The 18,245-nt window shown below is 42.9% G+C and overlaps 2 protein-coding genes across 5 annotated transcripts; both read left to right on the plus strand.

The window, feature by feature from the left end:
- Positions 1-111: 111 nt before the first annotated feature.
- nim1ka (NIM1 serine/threonine protein kinase a) lies at positions 112-11,343 on the plus strand. 3 transcript variants are annotated; one of them, XM_070964177.1, is made up of 8 exons: positions 119-235; positions 2,870-3,116; positions 5,580-6,147; positions 6,618-6,986; positions 7,204-7,316; positions 8,661-8,782; positions 8,892-9,038; positions 9,677-11,343. In XM_070964177.1, exons 4-8 carry the CDS (start codon positions 6,676-6,678, stop codon positions 10,433-10,435), a joined length of 1,452 nt encoding a protein of 483 aa, XP_070820278.1. In that variant the 5' UTR covers positions 119-235; positions 2,870-3,116; positions 5,580-6,147; positions 6,618-6,675; the 3' UTR covers positions 10,436-11,343. The 3 variants fall into 3 exon arrangements, with proteins under 3 accessions (XP_070820280.1, XP_070820278.1, XP_070820279.1); XM_070964178.1 differs by lacking the exon at positions 119-235 and adding an exon at positions 2,265-2,597; XM_070964179.1 differs by lacking the exon at positions 2,870-3,116 and having other exon boundaries at positions 112-235.
- Positions 11,344-11,463: 120 nt separating this feature from the next.
- Positions 11,464-18,044, plus strand: creb3l3l (cAMP responsive element binding protein 3-like 3 like). 2 transcript variants are annotated; one of them, XM_070965060.1, is made up of 10 exons: positions 11,464-11,633; positions 12,771-12,911; positions 13,139-13,532; positions 13,698-13,813; positions 13,945-14,037; positions 14,480-14,586; positions 15,624-15,692; positions 15,801-15,885; positions 16,005-16,101; positions 16,330-18,044. In XM_070965060.1, exons 2-10 carry the CDS (start codon positions 12,771-12,773, stop codon positions 16,722-16,724), a joined length of 1,497 nt encoding a protein of 498 aa, XP_070821161.1. In that variant the 5' UTR covers positions 11,464-11,633; the 3' UTR covers positions 16,725-18,044. The 2 variants fall into 2 exon arrangements, with proteins under 2 accessions (XP_070821161.1, XP_070821162.1); XM_070965061.1 differs by having other exon boundaries at positions 16,005-16,098.
- Positions 18,045-18,245: the final 201 nt, after the last annotated feature.

Genomic DNA, 18,245 nt, shown 5'->3' on the forward strand with positions numbered 1-18,245 from the left:
TGAACTCGAAAGCAAAGCTGCCAATACTTGCTTCTCATTGGATAAGAGATGCAGGACTCCGCCGCCGATTGGTCAATTCACCTGCAAGTCAAGCGGATTTCCTCCACAACAGACTGAACCGGGGAGCAGCTGCAGCAGAGCCGGTGCGCTCAATGTCACCGTGCACCGGAGAAGATGATCTTACTGCGAGGTCGGTGAAGCTTGTCCACGGAGCCCATTGAAGATATTCACCCAAGTAAGATTCACAGATGAAACGTTTGTGGTGTTTTTGTGCTGATGGGATCGTAGTGAGATCGCGCTGGCTCCTAATGAATGGCCTGCTGCGATGTTAACTGTTGACTGTCATTGAACACCGATAGACAAGTGACTTAACTGATGCACTGCAAGATTTCTTTACTCCAAAGCAGGTTTGTAGTTTCATAGCTTGCAAGTGTTTCTTTTCTTTTCTTTTCTTTCTTTTTTTTTTTTTTCTTACCTAAATGTGACTCAGCAGTAGCCCACCATGTCAAATAATCTGTGAAGGTGGTAGAGCTCATCATAATGACCGAGAATGCGGCTCATAACTCATCTTTCATGATCTCGCGCTCTGATTTCACTGTTTTTCAGACTTGCTCCGCATTGATGTAGTAGTTGAATTCAATGCAGCACTTCTGAAAAGGCTCACAATGCATCACTTGGCAATTACGCACGCACGTGACGCACGCGCACGCGCTATTTAAGATATCAACTTTGGGGATGTGACACACTGATTACCCTCCCGGACTGTTTCAAAGCACACAGCTTGCGCGGACGAAGGAGTTCGGCCGTAGCACCTGTTGCACTGTGCCGGGGGGTCAACCTGTGTCCATCACACCTCGATCTGATTTTGTTCCTTTAATCGAGAGTTGACTGACGTTTTGGTTTCTGTCATCCTGCTCTGAAGCGAAGGCACAAAACACAAACTCAGCAAAGATTTGCACAGGCGCAGATTAAAGATGTGTCTGTCAGAGAAAGCACGGAGGAAATCAAAGGAAACAGCCTGCAACTAGAGCTGTTGAATACACACTGACTGATGTGTTGTGTGCTCTTTCTGATAGCAAAAGAGAGGAGAGATTTGAATGACTCAGCAGCCACATTTGGATACCCTACATTAGATGTGTGATCGAACCGAGCCACCAGAATGCTGTGTGATGAAGTTCAGTTGCAAAATTAAGCTGGTAATCTTTATTGTAATTTGTCAAAAAAAAAAAAAAAAAAAAAGTTGTCTCCTCACACCTGCCTTTATCCTTCCTCTCAGTGCGGGATTAGAAGCTGAATATATCTCCATAGTTATGAAGCAAAAATAGCCCTTTTGGGGGTCTACATCCACCTGATTGAAATCTGTTCCTGATTTTTATTCTTTTGATGGTCAATCAGTCAGAGCACATGAAACATTGTGCTTCGTGTGTTCTTCCTTTGATGCACGCCTGTTTGAAGTGCTGACAGTGAAGAACATGCAAACGCAGATGGCTCTTTAAAGCAGGAGAAGACGATTGACCAAATGGATTTTGATCTGAACCACCCGATGCAGGATTTACTGTGTCTTCTGCATTATGTTACTGTGCTCCCTGCACACAGTGTCATGGTAACTTTTGTTAAGGCCTCAGAGACTCTCTCTCTCTCCGTCTCTTCAAGATGTACTGGGAGCTGTAGAGTAGTGCATGTTGTGTGTTGTCAGGCTGAGGGAATGATAGTGTGTACTGTACATTTTTTCAAAACTACAGTAGTTAAGATAGTAGATAAAAGTTCAGCAAAATATGGTTGAAAGAGTAGCACAGTGTCCTGCTCAGCTGACCATTTGCAAAGCCATGTATTGTGTGTGAATTATTTCCAGGTGCTTTACTTTTAGTGCATCTGCAGAGGCCTGTGCAGCTTTGGTTTGGACTCTGTGTGTATGTGTGTCAGGGGGGAAGGGATTTAGAGGTCAGTCTGTTTTTTTGGAAATGTGAAATATTTGCCCCATAGATTCCAGAGAGGCCTGCCCCTCTGTTCCTAGGGCGCATAGTCTTCATTGTCGCAGCTCTTTCACTGTTGAGCTCTTTATTCTTGTCAGCCGTGCGTCTCAATTAACACACTGGGGAGCTTTGTGTGGAGAGAGCTCGCCGTCTGTGTGCGCCAGCGCTTGTGTGTATGTGTTTGCACGAGTGCGCTTGTGCATGTGTTTGCCAGAGGAGCGGGTGTGTGATTGTGTGTGTGCAGACGGCGCGTTGCGTTGCGCCTGAATGCATAACGGCAATGAAAAAGACAGAATGGGACACAAGCCCAGGCTGAATGAGGGGATGGACGTAAAGTGAGTGGGAGGCAAAACAGAGAGGAGGAACTATTTTACAGATTTCAGAGCTTGTGATGGGGGAAGCAGCCCCTCTGTTGTTTGCTTGTCTCACTACACGAACAGATGGGTGTTTGAGAAACAGTGTCTAATTCCTGATCCACAGCTGCTGTGGATGGGCTGTCATGTTTTCCGTTGTTGGAGTGTGTGAAGAGGCTGCTGATGCTAGCCGTGCGATCAGCAGCAGAGCACACCGGGCAAACCCTCTTCCCTCTCTTTTGAGACCCTCGGACAAATGATTGAGAGTGTGGTGAGTAAGGACCTGTACTTGGCAAAGCTGATTGTGTTTTCTGATGAAGGGCTGGCTGTTTGCAGACTCATAAGCCCGTTTGGGGTAAGCAGTGTACTGTATTCACTGAGTTTTTAAATGGTACTGTATATCTGTCTTTGATTCAAACTTGAAACAACAAGTTCGGTGGACTGTATGCAGCCTTCCATCCATCCATTTTCTGCCTCTTAACGTGGGGCCGGGTCGCGGTGACAACAGGCTAAACAAGATAATTCATACATCCCTCTCCCCAGCGACGTTTTCCAGCTCCTCCTGGGGGATTCCAAGGCGTTCCCAAGCCGGATGAGATATATGAGCTCTGCAGCATGGTCTGAATCTACCCCGGTGTCTTGCACCAATTGTACATGCATCAAAAACCTCCAACGGAGGGAACCCAGGAGGTATCCAGATCAGATGCCCGAATCGCCTCAACTGTCTCCTTTTGACGCGAAGGAGCAGCGGCTCCCTGCAGATGTCTGAGCTCCTTACCCTCTCTCTAAGGTGAGCACAGCCACCCAGGAGAGGAAATTCATCTGTTTGTATCCATGGCCTCCATCCTTTTGGTCACTCCCTAGAGCTCATGACCATGGATGCCATTTTCAAACATCCCTTCAGTAGAGACTTGCTTTTACTCTAGAAATGTTTTGTATCTTAAGATTGATTAAGATTGCTTACTTGGTCTGACCAGGAATGCTTTCAAACTGTCGCAAAAGCTAATTAATAAAACTGTAACAGTTCATCAATGGTGACTTTACCGATTTCATCTTTAATTAATCAGACAGGTGTGAGCGAGACACTGTATTTGTAAGGTTTCCAATTCTTCACATCTTCATGCACATCATTAACATGGGCACTCTGAGGCTCAATGTAGCACTGTCTGAATGTAAACATGGCTTTGTGTGCTCTCTCGCTTGCGGCTCAGCGCCGGTTAATGCATAATCCTCAGCCTTAAAAAAAGAAGAACAAACATGCTCGGTCAGTGTCCATCACCAAGCAACCAGGTGATCTGTTTTCCAGTGGAAGCAGCACATAAAGCAATCTGGGTAACTATTACTCATCTATAGAGCCACTGTGGGGTACTCTTCAGCAGACATCATTATCAGTACATCCAGCTGCTTATCTAACTTGCTATACTCAACATGGCACTCTGTGTTCAAGCAATGTTAGAGAGTATCATGTGTCTGATAAGCTGTATGACATTATAGCTTCTATTTTCCAAAACATATTCATCAATACTTAATCAATTAATAATACTATCAAGTAAACATCCATCTACAGTTGAAAAATACAATTTCCCGATGATGATTTTCTCCCAAACTCTTATTGCTCACCTCTTACCATTGATGTCACTTGTCTGTCTCATGGTTGTCCTCTTCTTATTTCCATAAATAAAAGGCTGGTATTCAGGGCTTGTTGCTTTGTCCTGTAAAGTGGAGGCCTTTCCTCTCTTAGCAAGTCCTTTTAGGCCGCCTGAGATCAATGCTTAGATATTCATGGCGCGATGGCAGGAAGGTGTTTGAAGGCTGGGAGACAGTAGGCCTCACAAAGGAGCACTGCTTTGATTTGCCAGCGAGGCTTGAACATAGATTCATTCATCTTAACATAGAAACGGATGCGAGAACACCTTCCAAAGCAGCATGTTACACTACGTTAACTATTGCTGCTCCTGCTTTACGCACACACTGCCAACCTTGATTTATGACAGAAACTGACATTATGAGTACTCCAGTGGACACCCTGGTAGATTGTTTAAGTACACAGCAACTATAATTGATATATTTATTTATTTTTGATTGATTAATAGGTAAACATCCAAGTGCTGATCAGTATTTACATCTTCTATGTCCATTTATCATAATCATCTCATAAAAGAATGTATTTTATTATTATTCAAATTTTTTTCTTATTTTTTAAACATCCATAAGAAATGAAAAGAAAAATTCTTCAAAAGACCAATAATGTTCAATCAGTTCATTCATGGGTTTTGAGCTTTGCATGGGTCCTGTTGATTGAAAATAATAATATAGACTGTTATCCTTTAATGCAACAATAGGCAGCTTAATAGCCACATGTGTTCAAAGTGTGAGTGTGACAAAGCTTGGCAGGTTTCATACAGGGGAGGCTGTAGATTGTAGTTTGGGTGAAGTATATCATTTCAGTACACTGTTTGTTATTCACAAACCAATTCAGTTCAGGTTGAGTGCAGAGCAGTTCACTTAAAGTATTACGTGGGCACTCTTATTATTGTGTTAAACACTTCCATGTGGAGCTAATGGAGAACCAGCCAATCGCATTTCAGGCCAGTCCAGTTGTGTCAGATACTTCTGCAAAAAATCAGGGCTCACCTTAACCTCAGATTCACCTTTTCTACTCCTGCTCATGGGACATTGTTAGAGCTTTGTTTTGTGAACAGCATGCAATTATCACATAATTACAAATTTATTCACCCGCACGCACTGTACCACACACGCACACACACAAGGGAACGACAGTCATCACTCATGTTCTCCATTACAAATGAAATAGCTTTGCCAACTTGTAAGTATCTTCTTGGTAGAGAGTGATTAGGATCTCTGATCTGTTTATTTTCGCTCTCATGGCAACCTTAGCCTGCATCGTCCTTGGAGCGGGACTCAAGCACTAAATTAAGTACGGATTACAATACACATTAATGGAAAGTCAAGTGGCTACTGCACAGGCACACTTGTGTTGCTCACAAACTCCCATGCCGGGTGTAAACACGTGTACTGTGTACCATGGTTTTGCACAGATGCAGACTCATAAAAACATTTTAAAAATTGGCAAAATAATACACACAATGACATAGCTACAAGCAGGTAAAAAACTAATGAAAGGAAAACAGATTAAGACAGAAGAACTAGATAATTAAAAGGAAAGGGAGGGCTCATGAGCATCAAAACATAATTGACATTATTTTTGCTTCTCTCTTGTGCTTCATTCCAGGTTGTCTCACAAGATGCCCCATGGATGCACCGTGACACTGTCATCTGTTCAACCTCTTTCCTCCAACCCCCCCATCCAGCTTCTCTTCCCCTCCTCCTCAACCTGTGGCCTATTTATGCCCAGGAGACTCAGAAGAGCCCATTAACGCTCTGCAGACCTCTTCAGGAAGGGACAGCAGTGAGCGTTAATTTCGAAAGCACATGGTCCATCTGATCTCCAGCCTCTCCACCTTTTCTTCAACAGCCTCAAATAAGGAAAACTAAGGCTTCAACCACTGGAAATTCTTAAGATGCAACAAAACAACAACAACTGCGTCAAGCTCCAGATGACGAATTGCCCCTGATTTTCCACTGTGGTGAGGACAGTTTGCAGCTGCAGCGCATTTGGGAAATTTCGGATGCAGCATGCGCTTTGGTCCATGGACAGGAGGTTCTATCCTGTTCCACTGAAATACACGAAGACCCTCATTCATAACATTTGTTTGTTGACTCAGTTTTCTAAGTAGTTATGTGATTTGGACAAGGACACTGAAAGAATTTACACTTCTAAATGGCTCACACATCTGAAGGTAAGTCAAGGTTTTGTCCCAGATTAATTTACACATCAACTTTCAAATTGGATCTGTAATAGTATAACAATAATGTGCTATGAGTGCATGCTGCTTGCTATTTAACTGCATCTTCATTTCACATCATGTGGATTATGTCTGTGTGTGTGTGTGAGGCTTACACTGAAGCTACTGTGAGCACATTGTAAAAATGGGGGCTAATAATTTATTTTACAACACAATGAAGACAGTTAATCTGATACGATGAGGCAAGAAAAATAAAAGTATGAATGCTTAGTTCAATAGAAGCAGCAGATTTATTTCTTGCTACCATGCCTTTTAATTTTAGTTTTATGAGGTAGATTTTAAAAGGCACTGACAAAATGTAGGAGCACCAATCATTTTTTTTACTTTTTACAAAAAGCTGTCAAGAAATGTAGTTAGAAATAAACAAGGAACATACTACAGTTTGTTTCTTGTTGTACATCCAGCCCTCCACCACTCCCAGCCATGAGCTAAGCCCACACCAGCCTGGGCGTCCCTTGCAGGATGACTGCTGTCTGCCCCTCTGAGAGCAGCCCAGACGGGGCTGAAGCTGGGGCCGGGACAGCAGGCACCAGGGGGTCGGGGGCAGCAGGCACCACTGGGAGCATCTCAGTTTCTGGGGTCGAGACCGGAGAGTCTAATGGAGACTCTGTCGGAGGTTCCATTGGAGGCACAGCTGTGGTCGCAGGTGGCCAACGGTACACCCGCTGGAGCCATCAGGACAGCTCAGACATCAACACAGATGACGAGGGAGTCACCATCCGCCGCCTCACTCCACTGGAAAGGCTGAACCTGGATATGTGCCAGGATGAAAGGTAGGGCTCAAGAGATAAATAAAGATAAAATAATCCTGTATTAATCCCACAGTGGGATAATTTACAAAAATGAAGCAATATTCATCTTTTTATCAAGATTTGTGGTGTTTCTATTTCTGACTTACCAGGAGGTGAAATTCTTGCTGTGGTGGCTCTGCTATAGCATATCATAAAGAATATTTAGTGTTGCATCTTCCATCACGTAATCTTGTCACAGGGTGGTCCGTGAGCTAACCGTGGGCAGAAGGATCGGCTTCTACAAAATTCGAGGAGAAATCGGCTGTGGGAACTTCTCCCACGTCAAGCTAGGAATTCATGCCCTCACCAAAGGTAGGAAACTGAAGACATCAACGAAATGCATCTGTTGAAACGGCTGCACTTGAGTAGAGGAAAACATCAGTTGAGGAGTGGCAGCCACACTGACTGTAAAGCTATTAAGTAGTGATCGACGGTTTGACTTATTTGCCGTCATTAGAAGTCTAAACACATCCATCTTTTAAGATAAAAATCCAAGGTAATTTCCCATTTGCTCTCTGCTCTGCCTTTTTATTAGATTTAAGTGATAATTTGGCTGATTGCTGTTTCCATCAATGGGCTGCAACACTAACAAGTGTGTCCTTATGTAGCAATTCACTAACAAGGTGATGTGTGCCTGACCGGGGGGCTGATTCAGCCACAGAGAGACAGACTGTCTGCTGCCCTTGAACAGATGGATTGATTAGAGATCTCCAGTTTCCTTAGCGACGGCTAAAATTGCTGCATGCCTCATCAAAGGCGAAAGAGAGGGAGGAGAATGAGTGCGTAGCTCTGTACGTTTGTGTGAGCGTGCACGCGCAATGTTTTTAGGGTTACATGTACTTTACCCTATGCCTGTGTGCCTTGCTATGTGTGTGTGTGCATGTAAGTGGTATCATTTAGTCCTCAAAAAACAATATGAGCTGCGATGCATTTTGAATGCTCCCATTGAGAGCCATGTCACACTTGAAAGGGAGCCTAATGCCAGCCTGAATAATGCATGCTGATGCACAATTAGATATCTCAACACCATTTTGCCGCTTAAGAACGTTTCTGTATTCAGTTACCTGCGGTCTATTTCACTTCACTTTATGAATCATTTAACAGAATACAGTAAAGATATCAGTTGTTTGAACTTGATATATGTGAAGGTCTTTGGTCTTTGCTGGCTGTAAAATTGTGTACGTTTTGAAATGTGCGCTGTATTTTCCTCTGAACATATTTTCAGAGGTGATAAGTTAAATTTGATTCCAGAACAATGTTGCTAACTCCGCACTCTGTGTCATATTGAACCTCCACCCTGACTTGACCTTCCATGTGGTATCTGCAGTATGACAGCAAAAGAGCCATTTTCCTTTATTTACAAAAGCAAATTTCCTTGTATTATAAGGCTGAAAGTGAGAATTGATCCCCTGGGAGAAAGTAATCAACAAAATTGGTGTCTGAGGACAGCTAATCCTCCATCAAATTATCTAGAGCAGAGCTTCAGGATGGTCGCTTCAGGGGCAATTCTGTGTTTGCAAGGTGGAAACAGGCTCACATCCTTGACTTATATAAGATTTATCTAACTAAATTTTTAAAAAATCAGCAAAGATTTTTTTGGTCATGCGTCATTTGTCAGCGATCATTGACTGTAATCTCCTTCCTCGGCATCATCAGACAAAGTGGCTATAAAGATCCTGGACAAAACCAAGCTGGATCAGAAGACCCAGAGGCTGCTGTCCAGAGAGATCTCCAGCATGGAGAAACTGCACCATCCCAACATCATACGCCTCTATGAGGTTTGACTCATGCACACTCCCGTATTGATTTATACGTGAACGTCATCTGGTCCCAAGGGACTTTCTCACTGATCGCTACAACCAGATGACATCCTGTCATCTTCTTTAGGTGGTGGAGACGCTGTCACGGTTGCATTTGGTGATGGAGTATGCAGGGGGAGGAGAGCTCTATACCAAGATTACTACAGAGGGGAAACTATCTGATACTGAAAGCAAGATCGTCTTCGCTCAGATCCTCTCTGCTGTTAAACACATGGTCAGTGCGTATAAGTTCATATTGAAGTGGTATCTTTGGGTAAAAAAAATAGAAAACAAAATCTCAATCTGAATTTAAGCATTTCATCTATAGTATCATCTGTTCTCCGCTGCTTTCATGACCTGGTTTAACTGTGGAAGTCTTAAAATGTCATCTAATCTTCATCTCATAGGACAATTTCTGTTAGGACAGACTATTAACACAACACTGATTTACATGCACCACATATGGAATTTATCACTCCTTACATCTGAAGTGTGTATGCAACATTTACTTTTTAGACATTCACGCTTGTGTAAATTGCATATTGGATCATGATTGGCCTCCAAACTCGTTGTGAGGTCAAAAAAATCCTGCTCGTACATAAATGTCTTAAGGTCAGATTTAAAGTGAGCTCAGGCAAACTTCAGCAGGTGCATGTGAAAAAAAAAACCTTCTAGTGACAAAAAATAAACATCATTCTGCACATTGAAGCTCAAACATCCAACTGAAATTCCAGTAAACAAAACAGTTTGGGTGGAGGGAGCCATAGTTATGGTCCACTATTAATATGAGCAGTTTGGATAATCTTTGAGCAGTAAATTAATGTGAATGAAGGTGGCACGTCCATAATGCAGTTTGTCCTTGTTCTACCACAGCATGAAAACAACATCATCCACCGCGACCTGAAGGCAGAAAATGTCTTCTACACCAGCAGCTCTTGCGTCAAGGTGGGGGACTTTGGCTTTAGCACGCTGAGCCGCCGTAGTGAGACGCTCAACACCTTCTGCGGCTCTCCGCCTTACGCCGCGCCTGAGCTTTTTCGGGATGAGCATTATGTTGGCATCTTTGTAGACATCTGGGCCCTGGGGGTGATGCTGTTCTTCATGGTGACTGGCACCATGCCGTTCAGGGCGGACACTGTGGCCAAACTGAAGCGATGCATACTGGAGGGGGCCTACATCCTGCCCTCATGGGTGCCGGACGCATGCCAGAGGCTTATCAGGGGAATCCTCCAACCCATACCAGCTGACCGCTGCACGGTGGAGCAGATGATGGGCTGCGAGTGGCTGCTCCCTGTGGACTTCCCGCACGCCATGGAGTCCTTTAAACTAGACCCATCCTACCTAGCAGAGAGCGAATTATCTGAACTCGCGGAGGAAGAGATGGAGGTAAAGGCAGCACTGGAAACATTAGGAATCAGCTCAGAACACATCCTCAACAACCAGGGGAAAGACTGCAGGAGCTCCATCACAGGGGTCTATAGGATCCTGCTACACCGGGCTCACAAAAGACGGGCTGTGGAGAGCATGCCTGTGGTCACGAAGGTAGTCGGACCAACTACAACCAGTAAAAAGGAACGACTAAAAGTGTACCGTAGTTTAAGGCACACATCTAAACTCTGCGTGATTCTGTGACAAAATGCTTTCCTTTGTTCTGGAAATTAAGTGACTTGATAGTCTGGGATGAGATTGCATGGATTTCATTAGAAATAATTAAAAAAATTGCTTTTCAATCCAGCAGTTTAAATTGAAACCATGGTATGTAACCGCACTCAGCTCCTGAAATCTGGGATTTCTTACTTTAGTATCTTTCTTCTAGTAAGTAAAATTAGTCTCTGTGAGAATGTTGCTGCGAGTGAATCATTATTGTCTCCTCTTTTGACAGGGACAGAGACCTGTAATCCTCATGAAATTTGGGAAATATTACGAAAATATAATTTATTTAAGTAAACATAATGATGATTGGATGGCATACATAACATTTCATTTGGGCCATGCAGGCCTGGTATTTATAGCCCACACCCATTGCTGTGCTGGATCACCAATAAACCCTATGATAAATCAATGTAGCATAAAGGAAAAGAATAAATCCACTATATTCTGCTGATGTGATAAAGTGGAGAAACATGCAGTCAAGACATGAAATGTGTGTCTTTCATGTTAAATTGCACTTTTCTTTCATGCCTTAGTTTTCTATCATGTTATGAAATCTAACAGAACAGTTTCATTATACTGTTTAAAGTTTGTGATGGTATGAATAGAGATTTCACGCTTTACCTTCGTATGTGATGTATCTCTATGAGATGTTGGACTGATTGACCTGAATGACTTCACTCAATGTATTTTCCTTGTGGCCTTAAAAAGCCAATAAATGTCATTAAGTTATGAATACAACATACCTACCACCAAAGTTATAGTTGTTCATGTGGCAAAATCAATTTTCAGTTTGGACTCAGTGTGAGTTTCAGTAATTAGGTTTTTTAATTACCTGATGCCATGTTAATGCTCATGTGTTGATTAAAATAAATTTAAAATGTAAATGTAAAATAATTTGCTTATTTTATTGCTGCCACTTAACGTCCATGAAAACAGGGGAATCGGAGTACAGCGCATGGTAGGTGTAGTGTAGTGTACTACACTTCCCAGAAGCACCCAAGAAGGTCACGTGCTCATGTCGGCTTGTACGTGATGACGCAATTTTTGCCTCGTTGGAAGGTTGCAGGAGGAAGTGCTGAGTCTGTAGACGGCAGTAGCGAAGAAACGCAGAGTAGAAAAACCAGAAGACAATTGGAGGCACTCACTTGAATGGTCGTTTGTCTGCCGTCATTAAACGGTAAGAAAACTAATGTCGACAGTCACTGTTTTGCGATGTTTTTCAATATGTTTAATGTCACGAGGGACCACGCCCTCTTGACATTAAGAATCATGACAGGATTGTAGAAATCGCTTTAACTAGCTTAGCTGGCTTGCTCGTCGATGTTGGCCTAAGACATGTCTGTGTTTCTACCATCAGAGTGCATAATGCAATAAGTCCATCATCCTGCTAACACCAAATCTCTTGAATCTCACTGCTCATAGTGTTCAATGCAGCATTAAGTAGGTCGATTGTGACTTCAGTGGCTATGATGCAAGTCAATACTCTTATTGCAAGACAATAAAAACACCCTGCACCCGAACTGCAGTGTGTTTTTTTCTTTTTATCTCGGCACGGGATGCATATCAGAAATGATGCTTTCCTTGAATTAAGTGAAGGTTAAACATCTTTGTTTTGACACTTGATTTTGGATTCAGGTCTCGTGACAAAGGCATGGGGGGCGGGGCTCGATTTCAGATGAGGTCATAGTGGGAGTGTGGCAATGATGCAATATGAAGCAGTTTACATGGCACTTCAGTGTACGTGTTATTCACCCATTGACGGTGAAGTATGATGTCTTACACTGTCACTCCTCACAGTCTAAACAATGTCCAAACGCACCTGCATCCTCCACATGGAGGTCAGTGTGGGGGCAAGCTTCAGACACTTAAGTAGTGTATCACAAATAGCAGGGTGATACTGGTGAAAAAGGAAATTCTACTAGGATAACATTTGACTCAATACTTGTACTTGATATCCAAATGTATGTTTAAACAACATTAATCATGGCTGAGGTGTGTGCTCAGATCTCTGATAAGCTATCATAGAAAATGCATCACCTGACTGCTGCAGCTAACATTTTCATTATTATAATTTTTTTAATTTTCATCACAACTTCCCAAAGTGATGTCTTTTGAATTACATGTTTTATTTCATCAACATTGCGAAATTGAAAGATATTCTAAAGCCTATTAGAGCAATAAATTACATTTAAGCTATATCCCAAATTTCCAACATCCCAAACATGGCTAATCTGACATCATGCCTGTATAAAGTTACATGAACATTGATACCATTTTTAACAAAAACTGTGTTCATGCTTCTGTGCTGATGCAGATGTCCGTCGCTGAGGACCTTCCCGACATGGATGGAGCAGACCTGTTAGGGCTGCTGTTGCAAGACCGAGAGGACGGGTCTACTGAGCCTCTCTTTCCTGATGAGAACGGCCTCATCGAATCCTGGCTGTCCGAACAAGATGTAAGACTTGAACCACATTGTTCCTCTTTTATTTTTGGATGACTCAAAAAGCTACAACTGGGAATTTTCAGTCTTTATCTAACCTTGGTGTTAAAGCTTTTGCTTGAAATGGGGTTTCCCTCATTTGTATACATGGTTATATGACTAACAACTCACTGTTAGGGTGGTTTTCATGGTTTGGACACATATCAACACCACAGAGCAGCAAATCATGTTTTTCCCCCCAGATGCTGACAGGTATGGATACTGAAGACTTTCTGTCCAGCTTGTTAGAGGGAGAGGACAACATGGGGGCGTTCTGTCCCTCTCATTCTCCCTTGGGCAGCGACAGCGGCATTTCTGACGACAGCAGCTCTGGAGCTGGAAACAACAACCTTCCAGGATGCCTGAGTCCACAGGGCAGTGATAGTGACGTTGTGCCCAGTCCCAGCTACTCCCAGCCCAGCCCGGTGCACTCTGACCCTGCCCTGGCCCCTGGTGAGGTGCAGGCTGAGAGTCTGGAGGCCTTAACAGTCCAGGCGGATCACAGCTACTCCATGCTGCATAGCAGAGACAGTGACATGGATGTCCTGCAGAGTGTGAGGGCAGAGAAGCTGGACACAGATGTCTTCATTGATCTGGGTATGTGTAGTCCAAGAACTCTTTCATTTGTGAGTTCTATAGCCTAATGTACTTCATTTTTTTTAATAATTTACTCACTCAACCCCTTGATATCCTTTTAAATTCCTTTTGAGCAGATAAGAGTAGCAGATTAGGTTCATTTCAAATGCATTTCTCTTGTGCCAGATGACTTGGTGAGTGAGGAAATGGAGGAGGAGGAGGACATGATCAGTGAGCTGCCCTGCACTTTGGCCATAGAGGACTCGACACAAACTTCAGCTGAACTCAAGAAAAACGACCAGGTCAGTTTTTCCTCCTGTTTTTTTTTTTTTTTTTTTTTTTTTGGTCAACCTGAACAGTTTGCTTGAAGAAGACAGAAAGTCTCAGTTTGTTACGCTTCATATAGGCTCATCTTCACCTTTTCTCCTCCCAGTTCCAGTTTAAAGAGATTATCCTCACTGAGGAGGAGAAGCGGCTTTTGTCGAAAGAGGGAGCGACTATTCCCACACACATGCCGCTCACAAAGGTAATGAATGCCGAAAAAAGTTTATTTGCTTGAGCTGATGGTCTTGTCAGGATGCTGAGCAGCACTGTAAGCTGATCTGGACAAGAACATCTGGCAAGGGTTGGAAGTGTTTATATAAAAATAAGCATAGTCAAACAGCATGCTGCTGACTCATCAGAATAGTTGTTGTTCATCCTTGTAGCAGTTATTTATTTAATAATAACTAACAGTGTAATCTTTTTTTATTTGGTCATATGTGAACGTTTTTGTATTGTATGTTGATATGGTCGTTATTTTTATTTTTTTACCCTCAAATCCCTCAAACCTAACCCCTTCTGCTTGATGAACGCTCAGATGGATCTTCTGTTTAGTCTTCATGTGGCACAGCTGCTGAGGGCTGCTACGTACACATCGTCATCTGTCGTGTCAACATTGTGGTGAAAGCCTCCTCTCTGTTAAACAGGCAGAGGAGAGGACCTTGAAGAGGGTCAGGAGGAAGATCCGCAACAAGCAGTCTGCTCAGGAGAGCCGCAAGAAGAAGAAGGTGTATGTTGATGGACTGGAAAACAGGTGAGATGAAGAGAGATGAAGTCTGTCTAGTAAAGTCTTTCACATATATACACACATTTCTGCATCTGTTCATAGGATAGTGGTCTTTCTCTGCACTACTCTGTGTAGTCACTCACTCCAGGGACCTGTTCCTCATGCATAAAAAGTGCTCCTTAAACTCCACTTCCACTTCTTTTTAAAGCCAGCTATGATCAGCATTCATCATTGGACAGCATAGAATCATGGGTTATTGTAGCCAGAAAGATAAAACCTCTTTATGTTTCTGGCAAGGATTTTATTGGAAGGCCAACATGGTCATAGTCCAGCTATCATATCTCTGTTTTACTTTCCCACAGCCCATAGTGATGTTTTCAAATGTACTTTTTGCAGCCGAAAACTCAAGATATTCAGTTCACTATCATGTGACAGTTACCAATGTATTTCCAGTCAATCATCAACTAATTTCTGCAGCTCTACAGTCCACAGACAGTTATTCATATGAGGACTTGTGGTTACTCAGGAACACAGAGTGCAGGGAGAACTTAAGGGCTGAGTCCACAAAGCATTTTTTCCCAGCTGGGTGCGGTTGAGAGCACTTTGGAGCAGCGGCGTTTTTTCAGCTGAGACACTTTGTTTGCTATTATATTGAATGTCTGTGGAAGTAACTGTGTCGGTGAGTACAATGGTCCCGTCCTTCCTCCGCTGTGATTGGATTGCTGGGTAAAAAGTGCATCGTTTTACCCAAAATTTAATGTTTTTTAACTCTCGTCAACCTGAAAAAAAAGGGCAAAATATGGCAGAATAGAAGCTCAGCAAGATGCTGGTGTTTGTAGCGTACTGTAAATATGCTCCCATTGCAAGCAAGTCAAAAAAATACGCTGACCTCAGGAAAAAACGCTTTGGTGGACACAGACCTGGGCAGAAATAGTACCTTAGCTTAGTTCTCTTTGACTAATTATACTAGCAGTGATTTATTTTATGTCTTTTTATGGTTGGTCAAAAACTCTTTAATGACATTTGGATAAATATACTAATTTCTGAATCACTGTCTATCACAGGGTTGCCATCTGCACTGCACACAACCTGGAGCTACAGAAGAAAGTCCAAATGCTTCAGAAACAGAACATGTAAGAACTCTGAGATATATCGCCTGCGCTCAGACGTAATAGCAGGAATCGAGAAAGTGTTTCTGAATCTGTTGTGTTACAGTAAATGTGTCCCTTTGGTTCTCACAGATCCTTGATAGAGCAACTGAGGAAGCTCCAGGCGATGCTGAAGATGTCGACCATGAAGGCGAGCACAACCAGCACTTGTGTCATGGTAAATTTGTTGGCTGACTTTCTTTTTTCTCTCCAGATGAGGTTACTTGAGTCAAGTGGCAAGTTCTTTGTCATGCTGCAGTATTTTATCCTCACCCTCTCCTTGGCTTTGTCCTCCAGGTGTTCCTGCTCTCTTTCTGCCTCATCATCTTCCCGTCAGTCAATCCATTTGGCAGAAACACAGAGCAGAAGGAGCTCTACACACCCTCTTCCAAAGGTAAGTTACCAGATTAAAACCTCACCCCTTTGTTTCATTTCAGCCTTTCTTGTCGTGTCTTTCTGATACACATGTGTTGGATGTGTGTGTACTAGCAGACTGCATCACACCGCTTCAGATTTCTTTGTGAAATGTTTCCCTGACTACTGGCCTGTGTAGTGCTGTTTTCTTTATCTCGTCTTAAATGTTACTTTTCTTGAATTTCTCCTTTGTCCTTCGTTATCGCAGTCATCTCCCGGACCTTGCGCTCACTGCCACCAGACAGCACCGATGCCATACCCTACCTTGATCCTGAAGAGGAGGAGTTCCGCTTGATACCCCAAGCAGAGGTGGAGAACGTTAAAGCCATCTTCGCCGGCGGCCAGAAGAATCACACCCCCGACTACCAGAGGGTGGAGCAGCCAGACTCGGAAACAGGAATCAACAGCAACTCCTCGGCAGACTTCCCCAGTCCCACTCAGGCTGCAGAGATGATACCGGGGCCGGCTGGCGGGGTAGGGGCCTTGAAGGAAGGATCCATCGATGCTGCAGTGGCGTATGAGGTCACAGGATCCAAGGATAACTGGATAGACCGGAACCCGCCGTCTGTCATATTACAGCAGCACCGCTCAGATGAGATGTAGTATTGAGATGTTGATCAGTATAACCAGCAGAGGGAGCCATATTCCCAATGTTTTAGGTAGCAGAGGGAAACTGAAACTTCAACAAGGAGGAATGGAAAATACCAATGATTATCAAGATATACGATCAGTCTGTCTGTCCCTTCTTTTCCCCTCTAACAGCCCTCTGATGTACTACTGTTACTTAATTTGCACTTTGTTCTAATTTCCTTGTTCCACTGGCCATAAAGAACTGGAGAGAGATTTCCATATGCTAGTGCTGTAAGATACCTAAATATTGGGACACAACAGCAATAATATACACGATTGCATTGCTGGAGGCCCCATGCGATTTAGCACTGAGCGCTCTCACCTTATTGTACAAAGTGGTGCTAATGACCAAAATTCGTTAACTTGTGGGCACCGCCGCAGGACAATTTCTAATGAACCAGATTACTTCAAGAGGAGTATTACTTGATTATTATTTATCACTAAAATAATTGGGAGGGCTTTGTTTGACTCTGGATCTGATCATCTCCCGCAGATCTGGATGTTCAGCTAAGCTGCTCGTGAGTGACTCTGCCATAGTAAATTATTGTGAAAAGAAGTAGTCCAAGGCAAACTAGCCAGAAACCTCCACAGCGTAGTAGACGATAGGCTGCTTGTGACTCATAAAGCTTGATCAAAGTGGTTGACCACCGTAATGCTTAAGCCATTGCAGGACATTTGGCCATTTAGAAGACTTGTAAAGTTTGTTAGTATCTCCCTTGTAACAAGGGTATCCATGCTCCTTTTAATTTTGGAATGCTTCATTTTTACGTTGTACAGTAAATCAAGAAAAAGTGTCTGCGAAGTATAGAACAGTACAATTAACCTCTGATTTCGTCATTGATCGCCAACCCCAGTCCACCCCATCCGTCTCCTCTTTTTCAACTTCACGGGACAGTTCGCACCTTTCTAAACATGTCTGAAATACCGAAGCACCTGTGTGCACTGGATAAGGGGTTTGATTATTTGTTCAGTAAACCGTGTTGCAGTAAGATATACTCAAAAATGTAATGACCTGTTCCGTCAGTGAGGCATTTTTGTCATTATTTGTGTATTTCTTATGTTCCTGTTAGTGATAAACGAAATCTGAATGGTATTGGAACTGCTTTTTGTTATAATCGACAGTAAATGAGATTTTAAATGTGGATCACGTTGAACAAATGCACTGACATTTGATGTAGTCCAAGAAGGGAATGTAAATAGGCTTAAATGATTGTAGCTCTTCTGTACATTTGAACTCTTTATGTATAAGACATGTCTGGACCTCTATAATAATAAACTTTTTATAAATCAGAATGAGTCTTTTGGGGTTTTTCTTGGGAAGTTTCATTGACAATGAGTAGAAGAATACCTGTGAACTCTGTCTTTCTATTTGACTGTCAGTGCAACCCCAGTATGGAGCTGTTTGCCACAGCTTCTAACAACTACAGGTTTTGGGAGTTAGGTACTTTGTTCAAGGTCATGTTGGGAGACTGTTTCTAATTTATCCTCCACAGG

Source organism: Chaetodon trifascialis, chromosome 6 (assembly GCF_039877785.1).
Source record: "Chaetodon trifascialis isolate fChaTrf1 chromosome 6, fChaTrf1.hap1, whole genome shotgun sequence".
NCBI classification, from domain to species: Eukaryota; Metazoa; Chordata; class Actinopteri; order Chaetodontiformes; family Chaetodontidae; genus Chaetodon; species Chaetodon trifascialis.